The sequence below is a fragment of the Quercus robur genome, chromosome 4 (assembly GCF_932294415.1).
Source record: "Quercus robur chromosome 4, dhQueRobu3.1, whole genome shotgun sequence".
Taxonomy (NCBI): domain Eukaryota; kingdom Viridiplantae; phylum Streptophyta; class Magnoliopsida; order Fagales; family Fagaceae; genus Quercus; species Quercus robur.
In genome coordinates, this window is record NC_065537.1 from 70,907,706 (window position 1) to 70,928,705 (window position 21,000).

General features: G+C 31.4%; 1 protein-coding gene across 18 annotated transcripts in view; it reads right to left on the reverse strand.

Annotated features, from left to right (window-relative positions):
• The window catches only part of LOC126723549 (F-box/kelch-repeat protein At3g23880-like), a 100,625-nt gene that overhangs the window by 61,667 nt on the left and 17,958 nt on the right, over positions 1–21,000 (reverse strand). The window contains exons 1-3 of one of the 18 annotated variants that reach the window (XM_050427088.1): positions 16,725–17,895; positions 14,188–14,262; positions 11,696–11,789 (exon numbers count right to left, since the gene is read on the reverse strand). The exons of 14 other annotated variants lie outside the window; for them this stretch is intronic. In XM_050427088.1, coding sequence (XP_050283045.1) covers positions 11,736–11,789; positions 14,188–14,262; positions 16,725–17,882 — 1,287 coding nt within the window. In that variant the 5' untranslated portion in view covers positions 17,883–17,895 and the 3' untranslated portion in view covers positions 11,696–11,735. Of the gene's footprint in view, positions 1–11,695; positions 11,790–14,187; positions 14,263–16,724; positions 17,896–18,731; positions 18,876–21,000 lie in introns of those variants that run through there. 3 more of the 18 variants (XM_050427087.1, XM_050427092.1, XM_050427097.1) reach the window with 3 other exon arrangements.

Below are 21,000 nucleotides of genomic sequence, written 5' to 3' on the forward strand. Positions count from 1 at the left end.
GTATACTTTAAAATTTGGTAGCAAAATTTTATTTTTCTTTACCGCCACTCCCTCCCTCCTACCCCCACCCCTCTCAAAATTTAGAATTTGGCAGTAAAAAATTTAAAATTCAGATCATCCAAAAAAAAAAAAAATTTATACTTTAAAATTTTATAATTGACCCTTATAAATTTGTCGAAAAAAATTCAAAAAATAAAATAAAGTTGGTACAACAATGTGAATGATCCCATCTTCTCAACCCAAAGAAAAAAAAAAGGATAAAAAACCCAAAAATATAGGAAATTCATATCAGGTAAACATATCCCTAATTACAAAACAAAACAAAAAAAAGCCCAAATCTATCTTCCTCAACAAATCCTTAATTCCTAGTACAAAAACCAAAAAATAGAAAAATAAAAAAAATAAAAAACACAACGCTGTCTTACAGTTACTCTCTTATGCCATCAGTATCTTTGCTTATCTCTACACCATCGTTCTCCATACTTGCTAGAATCCAATTACCACAAAAAATTTATTTTTTGTGTGGGTTAAAGATATGCCCTTACTAATACTAAATTATTTGCGAGGGCTACGATTGACCTTCACAAAAAATCATTAATATATTAATTTTTTTTGGAGATGAAAGTTATTCTAAAATTCAAAGAAAAATAAAAAGAAATGCATAAATGCATAATTGTTTAAATTCAAGTTTTTGTAGTTTAAAATAATGCATAAAAGATAAGTTTACAAATTAAATGGTAAATTACATCTGATTGGTATGAAAATTGGCATTCATGTTAAAAACATATAGAGCATATAATCCAATGGTTGGATTTTCAAAATATGAATTCAAAAATAAGTTATTGGGTGGTGTAACATTTGTTAGAATTACGTTAGGTGTAATTTGAACCTAAACCTATATTTCTTAATTCGATGTGAATTTTAACAAATCTTCTGCTAGATCACATTATCTTTGTATATTTTTCATGCTTACAAAATTTCAAGGTGATTAAAGATCAATAGTCATGTCATCAATCAATTGTCTAGATTCAAGTTTTAGTAGTTTAAAATAATGCATAAAAGATGAGTTTATAGATCAAATGGTAAATTACATCCAATTGGCAGGAAAATTGGCATGCATGTTAAGACCATATAGAAAATGTAATCCAACGGTTGGATTTTCAAAATATGAATTCAGTAATAAGTTATTGGGTGGTGTAACATTTTTTAGAGTTATGTTAGGTGTAACTCAAACTCAACCCTATATTTCTTAATTAGATGCGAATTTAGACAAATCTACCGTTAAAATACATTATTTTCATATATTTTTCATGCTTACAAAATTTCAAGGTGATCAAAGATTAATAGTCATGTCATCGTTCAATTGTCTCGATTCAAGTTTAAATAGTTTAAAATAATACATAAAATATGAGTTCATAGATCAAATGGTAAATTACATCCGATTGGGATGAAAATTAGCATGCATGTTAAAAATATATAGAACATGTAATCCAATGGTTGGATTTTCAAAATATTAATTCAATAATAAGTTATTGGGTGATGTAACATTTTTTAGAGTTACAACACATGTAACTTGAACCCAACTCTATATTTCTTAATTCGATGTGAATTTTGACAAATCTACTGTTAGATTACATTATTTTCACATATTTTTCATTTTTATAAATTTTCAAGGTGATCAATTATTAATTGTCACATCATTAATCAATTGTTTAAATTCAATTTTTTATAGTTTAAAATAATGCATAAAAGATAAGTTTATAGATCAAATGGTAAATTACATCCGATTGGCAGGAAAATTGTCATGCATGTTAAGACCATATATAACATGCAATCTAACGGTTGGATTTTCGAAATATGAATTCACTAATAAGTTATTGGGTGGTGTAACATTTTTTAGAGTTATGTCAGATGTAATTCGAACCCAACCCTATATTTCTTAATTCGATGTGAATTTAGACAAACTACCGTTAGATTACATTATCTTCATATATTTTTCATGCTTATAAATTTTCAAGGTGATCAAAGATTAATAGCCATGCCATCAATCAATTGTCTAGATTTAAGTTTTAGTAGTTTAAAATAATGCATAAAAGATGAGTTCATAGATCAAATGGTAAATTACATCTGATTGGCATGAAAATTGATATGCATGTTAAGAACATATAGAAAATATAATCCAATGGTTGGATTTTAAAAATATTAATTCAATAATAAGTTATTAGGTGATGTAACATTTTTTAGAGTTACAACATGTGTAACTTGAACCCAACTCTATATTTCTTAATTCAATGTGAATTTTGACAAATCTACCGTTAGATTACATTATTTTCATATATTTTTCATGCTTACAAAATTTCAAGGTGATCAAAGATTAATAACCATGTAATCAATCAATTGTCTAGATTCAAATTTTAGTAGTTTAAAATAATGCATAAAGGATGAGTTCCTGGATCAAATGGTAAATTAAATCCGATTGGTATGAAAATTGGCATGCATATTAAGAACATATAGAACATGTAATCCAATTGTTGGATTTTCAAAATATTAATTCAATTATAAGTTATTAGGTGATATAATATTTTTTAGAGTTACAACACGTATAACTTGAACCCAACTCTATATTTTTTAATTCGATGTGAATTTTGACAAATCTACCGTTAGATTGCATTATCTTAATATATTTTTCATGCTTATTAAATTTCAAGGTGATCAATTATTAATTGTCATGTCAACAATCAATTTTCTAGATTCAAGTTTAAGTAGTTTAAAATAATGCATAAAAGATGAGTTCATAGATCAAATGGTAAATTACATCCAATTGGCATGAAAATTAGCATGCATATTAAGAAAATATAGAACATGTAATCCAATGGTTGGATTTTCAAAATATTAATTCAATTATAAGTTATTGGGTGATGTAACATTTTTTAGAGTTACAACACGTGTAACTTGAACCCAGCTCTATATTTCTTAATTAGATGTGAATTTAGACAAATCTACCATTAGATTACATTATCTTCATATATTTTTCTTGCTTACAAAATTTCAAGGTAATCAAAGATTAATAGCCATGTTATCAATCAATTGTCTAGATTCAAGTTTTAGTAGTTTAAAATAATGCATAAAAGATGAGTTCATAGATCAAATGGTAAATTACATCTGATTGTCATAAAAATTAGCATGCATGTTAAGAACATATAGAACATGTAATCCAATGGTTAAATTTTCAAAATATTAATTCAATAATAAGTTATTGGTTGATATAACATTTTTTAGAGTTACAACACATGTAAGTTGAACCTAACTCTATATTTCTTAATTCGATGTGAATTTTGACAAATCTACTGTTAGATTACATTATTTTCACATATTTTTCATTTTTATAAATTTTCAAGGTGATCAATTATTAATTGTCATGTCATTAATCAATTGTTTAAATTCAATTTTTTATAGTTTAAAATAATGCATAAAAGATAATTTTATAGATCAAATGGTAAGTTACATCCGATTGGCATGAAAATTGGCATGCATATTAAGACCATATATAACATGCAATCTAACGGTTGGATTTTTAAAATATGAATTCACTAATAAGTTATTGGGTGGTGTAACATTTTTTAGAGTTCTGTCAGGTGTAACTCGAACCCAAACCCTATATTTCTTAATTCGATGTGAATTTAGACAAATCTACTGTTAGATTACATTATCTTCATATATTTTTCATGCTTACAAATTTTCAAGGTGATCAAAGATTAATAGCCATGTCATCAATCAATTGTCTAGATTCAAGTTTTAGTAGTTTAAAATAATGCATAAAAGATGAGTTCATAGATCAAATGGTAAATTACATCCAATTGGCATGAAAATTGGCATGCATGTTAAGAACATATAATCCAATGGTTGGATTTTTAAAATATTAATTCAATAATAAGTTATTAGGTAATGTAACATTTTTTAGAGTTACAACATGTGTAACTTGAACCCAACTCTATATTTCTTAGTTCAATATGAATTTTGACAAATCTACCATTAGATTACATTTTTTTCATATATTTTTCATGCTTACAAAATTTCAAGGTGATCAAAGATTAATAGCAATGTCATCAATCAATTGTCTAGATTCAAGTTTTAGTAGTTTAAAATAGTGCATAAAGGATGAGTTCATAGATCAAATGGTAAATTAAATCTGATTGGCATGAAAGTTGGCATACATGTTAAGAACATATAGAACATATAATCCAATGGTTGGATTTTCAAAATATTAATTCAATTATAAGTTATTGGGTGTTGTAACATTTTTTAGAGTTACAACACGTGTAACTTGAACCCAACTCTATATTTCTTAATTCGATGTGAATTTTGACAAATCTACCGTTAGATTGCATTATTTTCATATATTTTTCATGCTTATAAAATTTCAAGGTGATCAATTATTAATTGTCATGTCAACAATTAAAATTTAATTAAAATTTTTTTGAGAAAACTTTAATTAAAATTTTAAATCAGTAAATTTTATTTATAAAATAAGATAATTTTGGAAAATTGAGAGCAAGTTAGTATACAACATTTTTAATATTAATTAAAAAAAATTTGGTTAATGAGATTTCAAGTGAAAAATGTTTTTTTCCTTGGGAGGTTTTGCCAAATAAAATACACAATTTTTTTTTTTTTTTTTAAATATTGAGGTTATATTTTCTTACAAAAAAATCCACCTACACAATATTGAGGTTATATTTCACTGACTTTTGAAACTTCCTATTTGAGATGGAATAAAATTGCAACATAGGTTAAAATTTTCTTTACCGCCACCCCCTCCCTCCTACTCCTACCCTTCTCAAAATTTAGAATTTGGCAGCTAAAAATTTAAAATTCAAATCATCCAAAAAAAAATAATAATTTATACTTTAAAATTTTATAATTGACCCTTATAAATTTGTTGAAAAAAATTCAAAAAAAAAAAAAGTTGGTACAACAATGTTAACAAACCCATCTTCTCAACAAAAAATAAAATTTTAAAAAACCCAAAAATATAGGAAATTCCTTTCAGGTAAACATATCCCTAATTACAAAACAAAACAAAAAAAAGCCCAAATCTGTCTTCCTCAACAAATCCCTAATTCCCAATGCAAAAACCAAAAAATAGAAACATTAAAAAAAAAAAAAAAAAAAAAAAAAAACAAAAAACAAAAACACAACTCTGTCTTATTACTCTCTTGCGCCGTCAGTATCTTTGCTTGTCTCTACACCATCGTTCTCCATACTTGCCAGAATCCAATCATCTTGCTAAGCCACTGGTATCACTTACTCTATCTCACTCTCTTTGTCTGCACTTTAGTTTTTTGTACAGTTTTAAGTTATACTGCACGATTTGGTTAAATGAATCCACTGAATAGACATATAGTGATAGTGGATGGTTGGGTGTTGAGCCAAAAAGCTAATGAATGAATGGTTGAAAATTTTTTTTGATTAAAAAAATATATTTGAATGAATGGTTGGTGTTTGTTGTGGATATATAATAATATAATATAATATTAGTGTATCGTTGAATGTTTCTTTGTCTGTAAAACTGCAAGGAGACTAGAATCCTATTGAACACTTTTCAATAATATGTATTTGTTGAAGTTGTGACAATAGTATAATAATAATAGTATTTGTCTTGTAGTATATAATAATATAAGTGTACCGTAAAAAGTAACTTTAGCATTTTTATTTTTTTTTGCTAAACTTTAGCAATTTGTTGAAGTTGTTCATTTTATTTGTATATAATTATTTAATTAAATTAGTGGATCTCTAAAATTTGATTAAGCTTTTCATGTTAGTTAGTTAGTTTACAATATATTCAAATGTGGTGTTGTTAAGTTAGTTTTTTAGTTTTTAACTTTTATAACAAGTTTATCTATCACAAATTTTTTTTATCTTTATATTGATATTTCTAATATGGTCCTGGGTTTTAATTATATTTTTATTGACTAAATAATTACAACTTATCAAAGATGTGGCTTTCTTTTTAACTACGTTACAGGTGAATGGCAAAGAAAAGTAAGAAGCGAGCTATAAAACAAGCGAGAGATAAAGGTGATAGTGGTAGTCAATCACAAGTTGTACCTTCATCATCTGAGTCTCCAACTAATGAAGCACTTGTTTCTTCTAATAGTGTGATTAATGGGGGCAGCGAAGGTAATACTTAATATTTTCCTAAAGTTTATATCCTAATATACCAATTTTATGCTTAAAGCTTATTTATTTATTTTTACTTATTCCATTATTGGTAGGATCTACTGTACAAAAGAAAAGAGGTCGGGGAAAGGCTAAGGGTGTTTATCTAGGTCATAACCACAAGTGTGAGATACATGACAAGTCTTTTTTCCCTATTTTTTGGTTACTTTAATCATTTTATTTTTTAGTGCTTACATTTCATTTATATGTAATATTTTACATGCTTTGTGTTTCTTTCATATTATTAGATTCATAGAAAAGAAAATACCACAAGAGATTACTATTAAGTTCCACCAAAACATTACTGGGCCATGGACAACTTTTTCAAAATACCCTAAAGAACAACTGAATATGCTTTATGAGTTATACAAAGAAGCACAATTTGAGACAGATGACTTAGTTCTTGAGTGGGAGGTATTTGATGAGCATGTCAAACGAAGCTATCCTGATTGGATGTGGCACCTTAGAGAAGAATGTGTAACAAATAAAATTCCTCAAGATGAATGGTACAAGCATCCCCCAGATGATGTAACTCCAACTATTTGGAAAGAGACGTGCAACAAATGGAATAATCGCAAGTGGAAGGTGATTATAAAATGAACTTTATTAATATTTTTTTTAATATATTTTTTTCTAAAATCTTTCTTAGAAGCAAATGTTTAATAATTAACTCATTTAGTGTATTTTTTTTCATGTAACTAGGAAAAGAGTGATAGAAACAAAAGAAATCGCAGAAGGAGATCAAAATATTACAGACCAATGCTGGAGAAGGAAATCAAAATGTGGATGGAAACACAAAAGATGACTCTGAGGAGGAAGATGACTAAGATGGCTCTCAGAAGGAGAATACTGACTCAGATGATGATTGATCTTCCAATATTTATGCTTTCAAGTTTGGTGAAGGATATTATAGCTTTCATGTAGATGTTTTAATTAATATTTTTTATTCTATTTTATAGACGTTTTAATATTTTTTTTATTGCATTATGCACTTTCTAGATTTGGACAATTATGGATTTGTGCTTGTTATTTGAATTGAAAAACTTTTGGGAGATTTATGTTTCCTCGCAATTAAAATATTAGAAATGATTTCTCTTTTGTTATTGACAGAGTTATTTTGTTGCAAATAATGTATTACTGATGTGGTGAATAGGTTTCAATAACGGTCAAAGTCCATTGAAAAAGGTAAATGGTCACATTGATAATGTATTGTTGACGAAAAACCAATTATTTTACGATGGCTTTTAGTCGTTGAAAAACTACATTAACGACGACTATAGTTCATCACAAAAGTTATTTTCGACGACAAATCAAGTACTTATGACGGCTTTTATTCGTCAAAACAAGGACATTAACAACGGCCTTAGTTTGTCGTAGAAAGTATTTGGTCGTTTCACTTCCTCGTATGAAGTTACATTGTCGATGACAAATCAAGTAATTACGACCGCTTTTATTCGTCAAAAAAAGGTATTAACAACGGCCTTAGTTCGTCGTAGAAAGTATTTGGTCATACGACTTCCTCATATAAAGTTGTATTGTCGATGACAAATGAAATTACTACGACGGCATTTTGTCGTTGAAACTATGCATTAACGATGGCCGAAGGTCGTCACAAAAGGTATTTGGTCGTCCAACTTCCTCATATGAAGTTGAATCTACGACAACAATTATCAAGTACTTATGACAGAGTTGTGCTGTCGAAAATGAGTGTTAGCAACGGTCTCGTCGGTAATATAGTATTACCGACAAGGCTTTTTCCGAAGGCCGTAGACGGCCATTTACCGTCGGCAATACTAATCTACGACGGCTTTTTGTGTTGTTGCGACAAACTCTGGCCATTGCTAATAGCAATCTTTTTTGTAGTGGATCCGATGGCTATTGCTAGGGAAGGTAGATTGGAGGAATTAGTTCGAAAAACATCACTCAAATATTTGGAATTTTGACTCGTTATATCTTATGTGGTTATCATCAGAAATAGTTATATATATATATATATATTTGATAAATAACGGAATTGTATTAATCAAAAGTCCAGGTACACTGGGGGTGTGCATAGATAACAGTACATCAAACACAAATTACAAAGATCAAACATTTCTAAAAAAATTAGAACAAGGAAAAGATTAAAGGAAGAACTCCAAATACACCATAGGACACAATGTGGGGTATCCCTCCATAAATCAATGCGCCAATGCCCACCGAAGGAACCTTGCCAACTCGAAAATAAATCATAGACACTATGCGACATAACCCATAGAAGACCAAATAGAGCCCACACCATAGACCCCAATTCATAAGCATTAGGACAATGAAGAAGAAGATGATTCATCAATTCCCTATTCTTTTTATACATATAGGGGCGGAGCTAGGATTTTTTGTTTAGGGGGCCAAATTTTGGTACTAATATATTAGTTTGGAGTCAAGATAACTCATCACACACATGCATAAATGCGCATACACAAATATAAACATTAATATTTTGATACTAGAGTAGGTCGTAATTTATAAATATATTGTATATAAAATTAACAACTTTCACATGTATATTCGCAATATAATTTTTTAAGGGAACGTTTCATTTGTTAAACTCTAACGAGTATACAAAAGCTGTCTAGTTTGATATTAAACATGTACGAAAAACCAAATTAGAGAAAACAAAAATCATCTTGTCTTTATAACTACTAGACCAATTGACAAATTCTATTGGTTTTTCAGAGCATCGTTGGACAAAATGGGCATTTGCCCTTTTCGCCAAAACTTTCTAGCAAAATACCCCATGTCTGAAACTATTTAGGGAAATGCACTTATTTTGAAACTTGATTTTTTAAAAATCGAGTTTCATTTTAAAACTCGATTTTGGACAATCGAGTTATAGCGAACTGAAAATTCAAAAAAAAAAAAAAAAAAAAAGAATCTAGAACTTGAGTTCATGGCACTCGAGTTCCTTGAAAAAATTCAAGTGGAACTCGAGTTCCATGAACTCGAGTACTTTGAATGGAACTCGAGTTCCCCAAAAAAAAAAAAAAAAAAAAAAATTCTAAGTCCACATTCACTATAACTCGATTTTCCAAAAATCGAGTTTTACATTTGAAACTTGATTTTTAGAAAATCGAGTTTCAAAACAGGGGCATATCCCTAAATAGTTTCAGATATGAGACATTTTGTTGGAAAGTTTGTGAGAAATGGGTAAAAGCCCATTTTGGCCGAGCATCGTTAAATGAACTCAAACATTTGGGAGGCCAACTTATATTTTTGTAGCAAAATATTTAAAGTTTTTAATACTTATACATAATATAAAATCATTTTCTTTTTTTTTAAATTTTGGGAGGGCCATGGCCCCCCCAAGCCTTGCATTTCCATTTAGATTTTATAGAATCACTTCATTCATGTGCAATTCTTTTGGGGTTCTTTGTTTATCATCTTGACCACGAAGTAATCTTGTCGTCTAACAAAATATCTTTGTTTATAAAAAAAATTAAAATTATTCTAAACTTAGAAAGTGTACTTTACATTTTTGTCTAAAATGATCTTTTCCCAAGGATTTTTATTCAAAATTACATTAATTTTCAAACAATTTTGTTAGTTAGTACGTTTTCAAAACTATTTAGAAAACTAATATCTCGAGTGTAACATACTTGATTTTGAGAGTGATAAATCGAGTTTGCAGAACTCGATTTCATTTAAAATGAAATCGAGTTTGTAAGGCTCGATTTCTCATCCATGAAGAACAGAAACTCCGCCTAGAAACTCAACGCATGAAGAAACCCAAAACCCATAGGAAAACCCAAACCAACAAAGACACCCGCAGAAAACCCAAACCACGAAGATAGAAAAAACAAACCCTCAACAGTGAAGGCGGCGGCGATTGAACCCAGGCGGCAAAGGCATGCGATAGTGACGGGGTATGATATTTCTCTCTGTATTTTTGGGTGGGTTTCTTGATGTTTCTCTCTCTAGGTTTTTGGGTTTCATTGGGTTTGTTGAGTGATCTGAGTGAAGGAGATTCTTGAGTGAGGAAGAGACAGAGTGAAGAAGGCAAGATTGTGAAATTGAGTCTATAAGGCTCGATTTCAATTGAAATGAAATCGAGTTCAATGGACTAGATTCTAGCACTCCAAAATCGAGTCTATTGCACTCGAAATGTTAGTTCCCTCAATAGTTTCAGTGTTATTTTCCAAAAAAAAACCACCTTGTAGGCACTACAAGTTCTTAAGTAAATAATAATATCCTTATTTTTCTTTTCTTTTCTTTTTCAATTTCAATAAAAATCAAAATTTTATATCATCAAAAAATAAATAAATAAAAATCTTATCAAATTAGTTGAAATTTAAAAGGCCTTTTGTCAAAAACAAACTTGAGGCAAAATACATTTTAGTGAATATGAGATTTGATCGGAGATGCAAAATTTAATGGCCACGTAACTTAACTAGTAAAATGGACAAAATATTAATATTAAAAATGATTTCAAACATTAGGGCTAATGTACAAAATTGTAAACTTTAGACATCAATGGGGAGGTTAAATTTCAAAATCAATTAGAGGAATGCATGGGTGTAACCAATGGAGGAGGATTAAGGTAGATTGGGATAACTTTATTCACTTAGGTAAGGTTTTTGCATGATAATTGGCACAAGACTCATTCTCTAGATGAGTTGAACCCTACTTTATATGTCTATTTAGTGAATAAGGATGTTTCAATTAATTCAATCGTGGATGGTCCATTGAATGGGGTGCAATGGAGTTGGAACGTGAGATTTATTAAAGGTTTTCATGTTTAGAAATTGGTGTCAATGAATTTTCTTTCAAATCTTCTGTACTCAAATATCCCCAAGAGGTTAGCGACCAATAGGATGAAATGAAATTTCAAGGGGAGTGGTCATTTTGATGTTCGTTTTTAGTATGAGATCATTCGGGGTAAAATAGAAGAGTCTTTAGTGTGTTAAAGCCCAAGGGCTCATTTTTCATTTGGAAAGTAGTATGGGAGGTATTGTATGCATGCACCTATATAAATGGTGAGACTATAGACCAATTGTTGATCCATTTAATATGTTTTATAGAAGGTAGTCTTTAGAGCCTTTTGAGATCCAATGGCTATTACTAGGGAAGGTAGATTGGAGGAATTAGCTTGAAAAACATCCCTCAAATATTTGGAATATTGACTCGTTAAGTTCGAATATATATATATATATATCTCTTATGTTAAGTTGGAATCATTGATGATTTGAACTAAGTTTCATTAGTCTCATGTGTGGGGTCCTACTAGTTGCATTTTTAGATTTTCTAGAATCACTTCATTCATGTGCAATTCTTTTGGGTTCTTTGTTTATCATCTTGAACACGAAGTAATCTTGTCTACTAATAAAATATCTTAGTTTATAAAAAAAATTTAAAATTATTCTCAATAGGAAGTGTACTTTACATTTTCCAAACAAAGAAGGCTTGACAAAGAGCCATAGCCCCCACCCCCCCCCCCCCCCCCCCCCAAAAAAAAAAAATTCTAGGCAAAAAGAAAAAAACTACTGCCACATTACGCGACTGCATCCTTCAGTCCTTCTACGTATTGTTGTTATCTGCAACACAAATGACAATCATAAAAAATATTAATCTTCAATTTATGAAATCATTAGCTAAAATAAATTTTCTCCTATTAGCAACCATACTCCAAAATCACCTACTAATAACAATCACATTACCAATACAATAATAATAGACACAAGAATTGTGTCACATAACAGACCATATAAACTAAACTACAATGAACTATTAACCAAGTGCTGTCCAAGGATTGTCAATTCTGCGGTACAAAGAATCCAACCAACTATGAATTCCAATATTTGTATTTACAGTCTTTGTTTTTTTTATTAGGTAGTGATAATAAAGATAATCAACAAATAAAGATATATAAAGCACCAAAACCAAATCAATAATCAATAAACAGTAAAGGCAAATTTCCTTGAATTATCAACCATACTAGAAAATAATCCTGAAATTCATTTCTTTCCCCTGATTATCCATGAAACAAACATAGCCAAAGTACAATGATTATATATATATATATATATATATATTCCACTCCCTCCCTAACCCCTTTCAGCCCCAAGTCACCCTCCTTTGTTGGCAAACAAACTTGAGTCCAAACTACTTTAGCTATATGAACAGCCTGATCAGATTGAAAAGCTTCTCAATGTCTTTAATGAGCTTAGCTGGAAAAATGAAATAGCTTGTCCAATAAACTTGAATCCCAAACAAAACATATTGAATAAGTTGGACTATACCGGCAAAAGTTAGGTTTTTAGTTGCCCAAGAATTTATTCTAGCAGCTATCTTCTCCAAAACCAACTTTCGATCCATATAAGACAGTTCCCTGGTATGAGAGGTAATCCAAGATATTTGACAGGAAGAATCCCTTCCTTAAAAGGTAAGACATGAAGAATTTGTTGTTTTGTATCACTAATTTTGGTATAGCAGAGAACAAAATTTCACTCTTCAAAGCCAGGAACTCAAGGACAGATGAACAAATAGAAAAACCCCAACACTTTGATCAATCAAAAAGAGTGTGATGAAACACATTTTAATTTGAAGATAAAGAGTCTACGTCATACATTTAGCCGTGGATAGTCGATTAAATGGGGTGCAATGAAGTTGGAATGTGAGATTTACTAAAAGGTTTTCATGTTTAGAAATTGGTGTCAATTAATTTTCTTTTAGATCTTTTCTACTCAAATATCCCCAAGAGGTTAGCTACTGATAGGATGAGATGAAAATTTAAGGGGATTGATAATTTTGATGTTTTTTCTTAGTATGAGGTTATTTGGGGTAAAATAGAAGTCTTTAGTGCTTCAATGCCCAAAGGGGGCCTCATTTTTCATTTAGAAAGTAGTATGTAAGGTGATGTATGCACCTATATAAACGGTGAGACCATGTACCATTTGCTGATCCATTTCATATGTTTTATAAAGGGTAGTCTTTAGAGCCTTTTGGGATCTGATGGCTGTTACCAAGGAATGTAGATTTGAGGAATTAGTTTGAAAAACACCCCTCATTCCTGCACAGCACATATTGTTTCTATTATGGAACTCACATAATGAGAGAGACTGCATCACATCAGTTCTAACTAACCTGGGGTAGAAGGGTACCATGAAAGGAAAGAGAGAAAATCATTGCACCTATCCAAGAAAACCATGAGAGGGTCATGCCAGGCTTTTGAGGCAGGATTGTTATTTTGTTGGAGTCATTGGCATGGAAACCATAGTTCAGATATTTGGAATTTGATTCTAGGCTGTTTAATGTGGACTGTATGGACGAAATGAAATCGTTGCTCCTTTGGGGACATTGAGAAGCCATTGGTTGAGTTAAAAGATTTGTGCCACCATAGTCTTTTTGATTGGTCATGGTGCTAGGGTTTTATGGATTTTTCCTCTTTTATAGAGTTTATTTTTTCTCATAGAATAGCCTCTTGATTTCTTTTCTCTTTGCTTTCTGTTTTTGCTTTTCTGTGTTCATCATCATTAACACCATGTATTTTCCTTTCTTTTCTTTTTTTTCTTAAATAATATTATTCTTATTACCTATCAAAAAAAAGGAAACATAACAAAAGTTCTCTAACATAGTTCAAGGAAGAAGAAAAATATAATCTATAAGATATGTATTATGTCTCCATCATATCAGTTCTCTAACATGGTTCAAGGAAACAAAAAAATATAATCTATAAGATACATACTACATCTCAATCATATCAATAGATTTTTATTTTTTATAAGTAAAAAAAAAAAATGTATTCTTGTGTTTGACTAGTTTACGTGTTAGCTGTCCTACCCTTAGTAGCACCTGCGGGTTTTGATGTACTCACACAATTATTGGGGCAATTTATCAAGCATGTTAAGCATGAACAAAGAAGTAGAGACTCTGGCCATTTCCAGCAAATTAAACACAATCAAAGAATCAGAAAATTAAGAGAGAGAGGACTACCTTTTGCCGAAAAGCTGATTTTGCTGAGAAAACAATTTCCGAGCACCAGCGAAGGCAGATGTGGCATCCAACTGACTGCTTGAAAAAAAAAAATCAGTCTAGGAATGAGTAAGGCTGAGGAGAATTGGGTTAAGTACTATTTACCCTTGGTTGGTTAGAGGGTTAAGTTTACCTGGTTTAAGTTATCCGGGTTAGGTTATCTGGGTTGGGTTAAGTTTAGTACTTTCTTTTCTTTATTTTTTTGATAGGTAAGAAAAAATATTATTAAAGCCGGAAAAGCATGAAAAATATAGAAGGTTCACGATAGTGAACAAAGAGGAAAGCGAAGTAAAAGTAAACGAATTGTCACTAAACTATTCTGAGAGACAAAAGAAAATCCATAAGTGTAGAACAATCCGAGAGACCACAACACTGAGACCAACCAAAAAGGGTCTGATGACATAAATCTAACAACTGTACCAAAGATTTTCCAGTATCCTCAAAAGAATGCCAAGTTTGTTCAGTCCAAATAGTCCACATTAATTGAGGTAGTGATAGAATTGGGGTATTTGCACATTTATGAAACATAAAGGAAGAAATTCCAATTCCTCTAGAAAGTTGAATGAAAGAGTCCAACAGCTTTGGTTCTTTTTGAGGTTGTGATTACCTTCTTTTATTAAGTCCAATTGCCTAAAGAAACCTAAGCTGTGATTACTTACACTTACATCATTTTCCTTCTAATTTCTATATAATATACCATAAACATAGATATAATTTTATCCCTACAGCAAACCAGGCCATTTAATGATCAAATAATACTATACCATATTTGTTTGATCAGTAAAATAAAACTTCTATAGAAAAAAAAAGGGTCCCAAATACAATCTTATTCTATACTCATAATTCAATTCCAAAGTCCTCTCTGCAAAACCCTAATCAATTTTCCATAGAAAAGCCAGAAAAATTACTGGAGAAGTAACACAAGGTCCAATTTACCCTCCTTGCCCCCATTAATGTCAAAATCTTTCCACATCAACTAACAACCAAAGTGAATCAATAGACTGCAGTCTACTTCATATAATTCAGCTAAACAAAAAAAATACTTATTTTTTGGGCAAACACCACTTATGGTCCTTAGTTTCTCCCATTTTTCAGTTTTGACCTTAGAGTTTCAAAATAGTTAAAAATTTGTAAAATAATCCAAATTGTATTTTCCCAACAGCAGAATAGAGAACTATACAACAAATTTAAGTTCAGAAAAGTGGACAATCTAATCCTCTTTTTTTGTTCCATGTCAATACCATGAAGCAATTATAAGCCATCTTGGTAGTCACATGGCACTTGTAATCCACCTAGATTACCAATGTACAATTTCTAAACCATTTAGACCCTTTTTTTTTTTAATCATAAATATGCCCAATCACATGAAATGTCAATGTCCAGATTAGCATGTAGACCAAATTATATCATTCTAAAAATTTAAGGATTCCATTACTACTTTAGAAACCCTAGCTAAATAGGAAAAATGAGGCAAAATTTAATGACCAAAAGTGGCTTTTGCTCATTATTTTTTTTTTTTACATTATTAAAACAAACCCTAAGGTTGTCACTAGGGTCAAGTCAGATCGATGCAACTCCCACACTCAATACAACATAACACATTTAATCAATAAAAACTCCTAACAAAACACGACTCTACCTACAGTTACATGGTTACAGCAACTTATGTTTGGCCTAATGCTATACTCTATTGACTTTACATTGATGCAAAACAATATGTCAGTTACACAACACAGTATCAGAAGGCAACAGCTGATCACAGCAGAAAAATCTAAGCATGCCTAATGAAATGGAAAACAAAACAAATTTTCATACAGAATATGGATTGGATGTGACACTTTCAGCATTTAGAAAAAGATAATAACATAAGTCTTCATTTACATTTACCATTTCGTGCTTGTGAATGACTCATCCGGTCATCAGCCAAAACCACAAAATCATATTTAACAATTTTGAACACTCTTTAGAGCATCTTCTTCAACTACAATGGGGATTTTGGCCATCATCAGTCCAATATTATTTGGGGGGATATCCCTCCATGTTTAATGTGGGCTATTTGGCAAGAAATAGGCAGACTTTTGAGGGGACAGAGCGTACATCATTGTAGTTGAAACTGTTTTTGCTGTGATTGTTGTATGATTGGAACAGGCTGTCTTTTTTCTCTTTCAAAGAGTTTGTGGACTTGTGTTATTTTTGTTAGACTCTAAGACTCTCTCTCGTATACTACCTGTGTACATTGGGTATTTTTTTTTTTTCTTCTCTAAATTGATAAAATTTTGCTACATTACCTATAAAAAAATTTAAAAAAATTATGACTACTCTTTAATCTTTATATCCATTCAAGAACAAATTAAATCCAAAAGCCATATATTGAGGTTTGAAGCTTAATATTTAATTATAGCAACACAAAAATATCTAGTATATACCAAGAATAAGATAGAACTGAGGAATGTAAATGCTGAAATTTTGAGTTGAATACTTGAATCGAGCCTTTTTACCTGCACTTCCTCTTCTTGCTCACTTTCCTCCTTGGGAACTACCTCATTTGGTTTGTCAAGTAAGACAAGGTTCTCCACATAATTATCAGCATAAGAACAACCTGTGCTTTTACAAAACCCCAAATTCTTCACTTGTTGGCTCTCAGGGTCATATGAAAAGAGCATCAAACCACCTGATTGCATTTTCTGCACTAATACATGATCATTCTTCCAGAAACGTAAAACTTTCCAATATTGCATATTGAGGTCAATAGTGAACTGTTTAGTCCAAGAATCCACAATGCCGTACTCTTTCATCACCCAAATAGAATAAATATAATGCCAACTCTCATAACATATTAGAGAAAGCAATCCTTTGAATTCTGAGGTAAAAATACGATCATCTGATCCAAATTTACCATATGGCAAGCATATCAAGCGGAAAACCTCATCACCCAAATCAAATGACAAAACTATAAAACTCTGGGCATTACCCCAATCATTGGCCACAAAATAAACAGCTCCATTTAAAGAAGCTGCTTGCTGGGGCCGAATACTCATAGTAATCTTAGGCGGGTATGAGTCACCACCACTAGTTACTCTCCAAGATCCCTCGTTAACAGAGTAAACCTCAACCAGAGGTGGTTTGGCACCTTCGTACCTAGTATCACTTTTATAGGCAATTCTCACCACCTTATAATCATTGGTCCTCGAATCAAACCCAAACGCTAGATAACAAAAGAATTCGGCAGTAACAGAAGGGTTGGGAAGGGTAATAAATTTTCTAATACAAGGATTCCAAAGAATACAGCGGTTTCCTTCATAGAGACAAAACAATCCATTGGCGGAACCGACTAATTGAAAATAGCTAAGACGACTACTCCTTAGTGGTAACTTAAGGTCTTGAATTTCTTCAGATGAGGAGACATTATTGTCATTGTCTTCGTGAATTAATTTGTAGCGCTCTACACGGAGTGCAACATCCAAATACCTAACAATTAATTTGTTGGAATCGGAGTGTGATCGAGTTCGAGTGAGATTGGAATTGATGAAGGCAGGACTTGTGATTAGAGAGTTCCATGATTTTGAAACGCACCTGAATCGGATTAGGGATTTCACGGGTAGCCTATGCAGGATCTCCAGCAACACATCGTATGGCAGATACTCCAAGTCCATCATTCCGGATTTTTTTTTTTTCGGCTTTACCGGATTCGGAGTGTTGGGAATTTTTGTCAATTTAAAGCACTTGTTGTGGGCCTTGTGACAGACTATTAAATTTTACTAACAAAAATTACTTTTTTCTATTTTGTATATATAAAAATATATTAAAAAAAAAAAAAAAGTAGAGTAGGATAGTTTTATTCACTCAAGGAAGGTTTTCACATGATAATTGGCACATGAATCTATAGAAGAATTGTACCTTGATTTATATGCATATTCAATGAACAAAAATGTTTCAATCATGGATAGTCAATTAGATGGAGTGAAGTGAAGTGAAGTTAATGTGAGATTTATTAAAAGGTTTCCATGTTTAGAAATTAGAGTCAATGAAAATTTTTTTAGATCTTCTCTACTCAAATAAGAGGTTAGCAACCGATAGGATGAGATAGATGAGATAGAGTGTAGTCTTTAGAGCCTTTTGGGATCTAATGGCTATTACCAGGGAAGGTAGATTAGAAGAATTAATTTGAAAAGCACCCCTTAAATATTTGAAATTATGTCTCGGTATGTCTTATGTGGCTATCATTAGAAACAATTATATGTTTTACTATACATAAAAAAAAAAATATTTTCTAATCTTAAGTTGGAATCATTGATGATTTGAACTAATTTTAATTGGTCTCCTGTGTGGCGCCTTACTAGTTGCATTCTCATTTTGATTTTATAGAATCGCTTCATTCATGTTGGGTTGGGTCATCACGAACAAGGAGTAATCTTGTCTTTTAATAAAATATCTTTGTTTATAAATATATATATATATATATAATTAAAATTAAAACTATTCTAGACTTAGAAAGGCACTTTACATTTTTGTCTAAAATTTTAAATGATCCTTTCCAAACAAAGAAGGCTTGACAAAGATCCACAGGCCAAAAAACAAATCTGGACAAAAAGAAAAAACAGCTGCCACATTACGCGAATGCATCCTTCAGTCCTATGTATTGCTGTTATCTGCAACACAAATGACAATCATAAAAAATATTAATCTTCAATTTAAAAAATCATTAGCAAAAAAAATTCTCCTAGTACCAACCATACTCTGAAATCGCCTACTAACAACAATCACATTACCAATACAACAATAATAGACAAGAATTGTGTCATATAACAAACCATGTAAAATAAACCATAACGAACCCTTCCAAGTGCTGTCCAAGGACTGCCAATTCTACCGTACAGAGAATCCAACCAGCTAATGAATTCCAATCAATTCCCACTTTTTAAATATTTGTATTTGCAGTCTTTTTTTATTTTATTTTTTTTATTGGTCGTGATAATAAAGATAATCAACAAATAAATTCATATGAAACACCAAAATCAAATCAATAAACAATAAAGGCAAATTTCCTTGTATTATATCAATCATACTAGAAAATAATCCTGAAATTCATTTCTTTCCCCTGATTATCCAAGAAACAAACATAGCCAAAGTACAATGATAATATATATATATATATATATTTTTTATTTATGAATAAAAATGTATTAAAAAAAACAAAAGAAAGATCTAAAGTGAAGTCCAAAACACCAAACCAGCAGCAATCAAACTGCAAACCCCATTTTGAAAACTAAACAGAACTAACTCCCCCAAACTAGAAAATTACACCAAGAAAGGGGTGCATACAAACTCTCCAGCAAATATATTACACTCCACCTAGAGGATTAGTCAAATAACCTACTAGCAGCAAACAGCATCTAGGCACAAGACCAGAACAGCAAACTAGAACAGAAGCTGCAACACTTTGAAGGCAGGAAGCAGGGGATAAGTGATTCACCAGCCCCACTTTCTATTTGCCTTGTTTTATTTTTTTAACCACTAGCACATGACTACTAGCTCAACCATCACCAAACCAGTCAACCATGCTACAAAAAAAATTGTCTAACAAGTAATCTTTTACATTTACTTCTCTCAATTGTTGTGATCCTTTTTTTTTTGCTAGGTAATAAAAGTTTTATTGATAGCAAAAATGCAATGAGTTTACGATTGTAAACACATGGCAAAGAAAGAACACAAACAAATCAAATAGCAGATCTAAGAGAAATAAGAAAATCAGACAAGGAAATACAATGCATGAGGCCCCAAAACAAAGTCCTAGCTAGCGATGTCTTTAACAGTTCAATAGGTCTCTCAATGTCCTCAAAAGTTTGGGCATTGCGTTCCTTCCATACTAACCACATAAGACATGCCGGTACCATATTCCAAACATTTGAAGAATAATTCCCCAAACAATTCCTCCAAGTGAAAAGAAGAGAGTCAACTATATACTACATCACCCACTGAACACCAAACATAAGGAAAACCTCACTCCACAAAGCATGAGCAAACTTACAATGGAGTAAAAGGAGATCCACAGTTTCCTCATCACACCGACAAAGACAACACTAATTAACAAGAGGCAAGTTCTTCTTAACAAGGTTATCTACGGTAAGAATCTCATCCCTAACAGTAGTCCATAAAAAGAAAGACACCCTTTTAGGTACCTTAATACACCAAATGCTCTGCCAAAGGAAAGAAACAGAAGGGGATTTTAATAAAGAATTATAAAAGGTGCGCATATCAAAAATACCACTACGATTCAACTGCCAAATTAGAACATCATCACTCTCCCCCTTGGTATTCTGGTAGAAACATGCTAAAAAAAAAAGGAGTAAAATCTCCCATTTTCCTAGTCATTGAATGCACGACAAAAAAGTAAGTTTCAACTCCTACCACCCCCATCTGGTGCATAAAAAAACAGATCAGAAATCAAAGCCTCTTGAGCCATAGCACAGACAAATAGTTCCAGATATAACTCTTTCAAAGAAGTAGGACCGCTCCAAGGGTCATGCCAAAATCGAATGCGACTACCCTCTCCCTCTGCATACACCATATGACTAAAGAAACTATCTGCATCTTTTCTAATTCTCTTCCTCCACAACCCACAGCCATGTGTCCCTCTAACAACTCTAGTGCACCACCTCCACTACCCTCCCCATATATGGTGGCAATGACCTGAAGCCATAAATGGGTAACTTCCTTCCCAAAGCGCCATAGCCACTTCCCAAGCAAAACTTGTTTAAAAAGCCCAATCCTTAG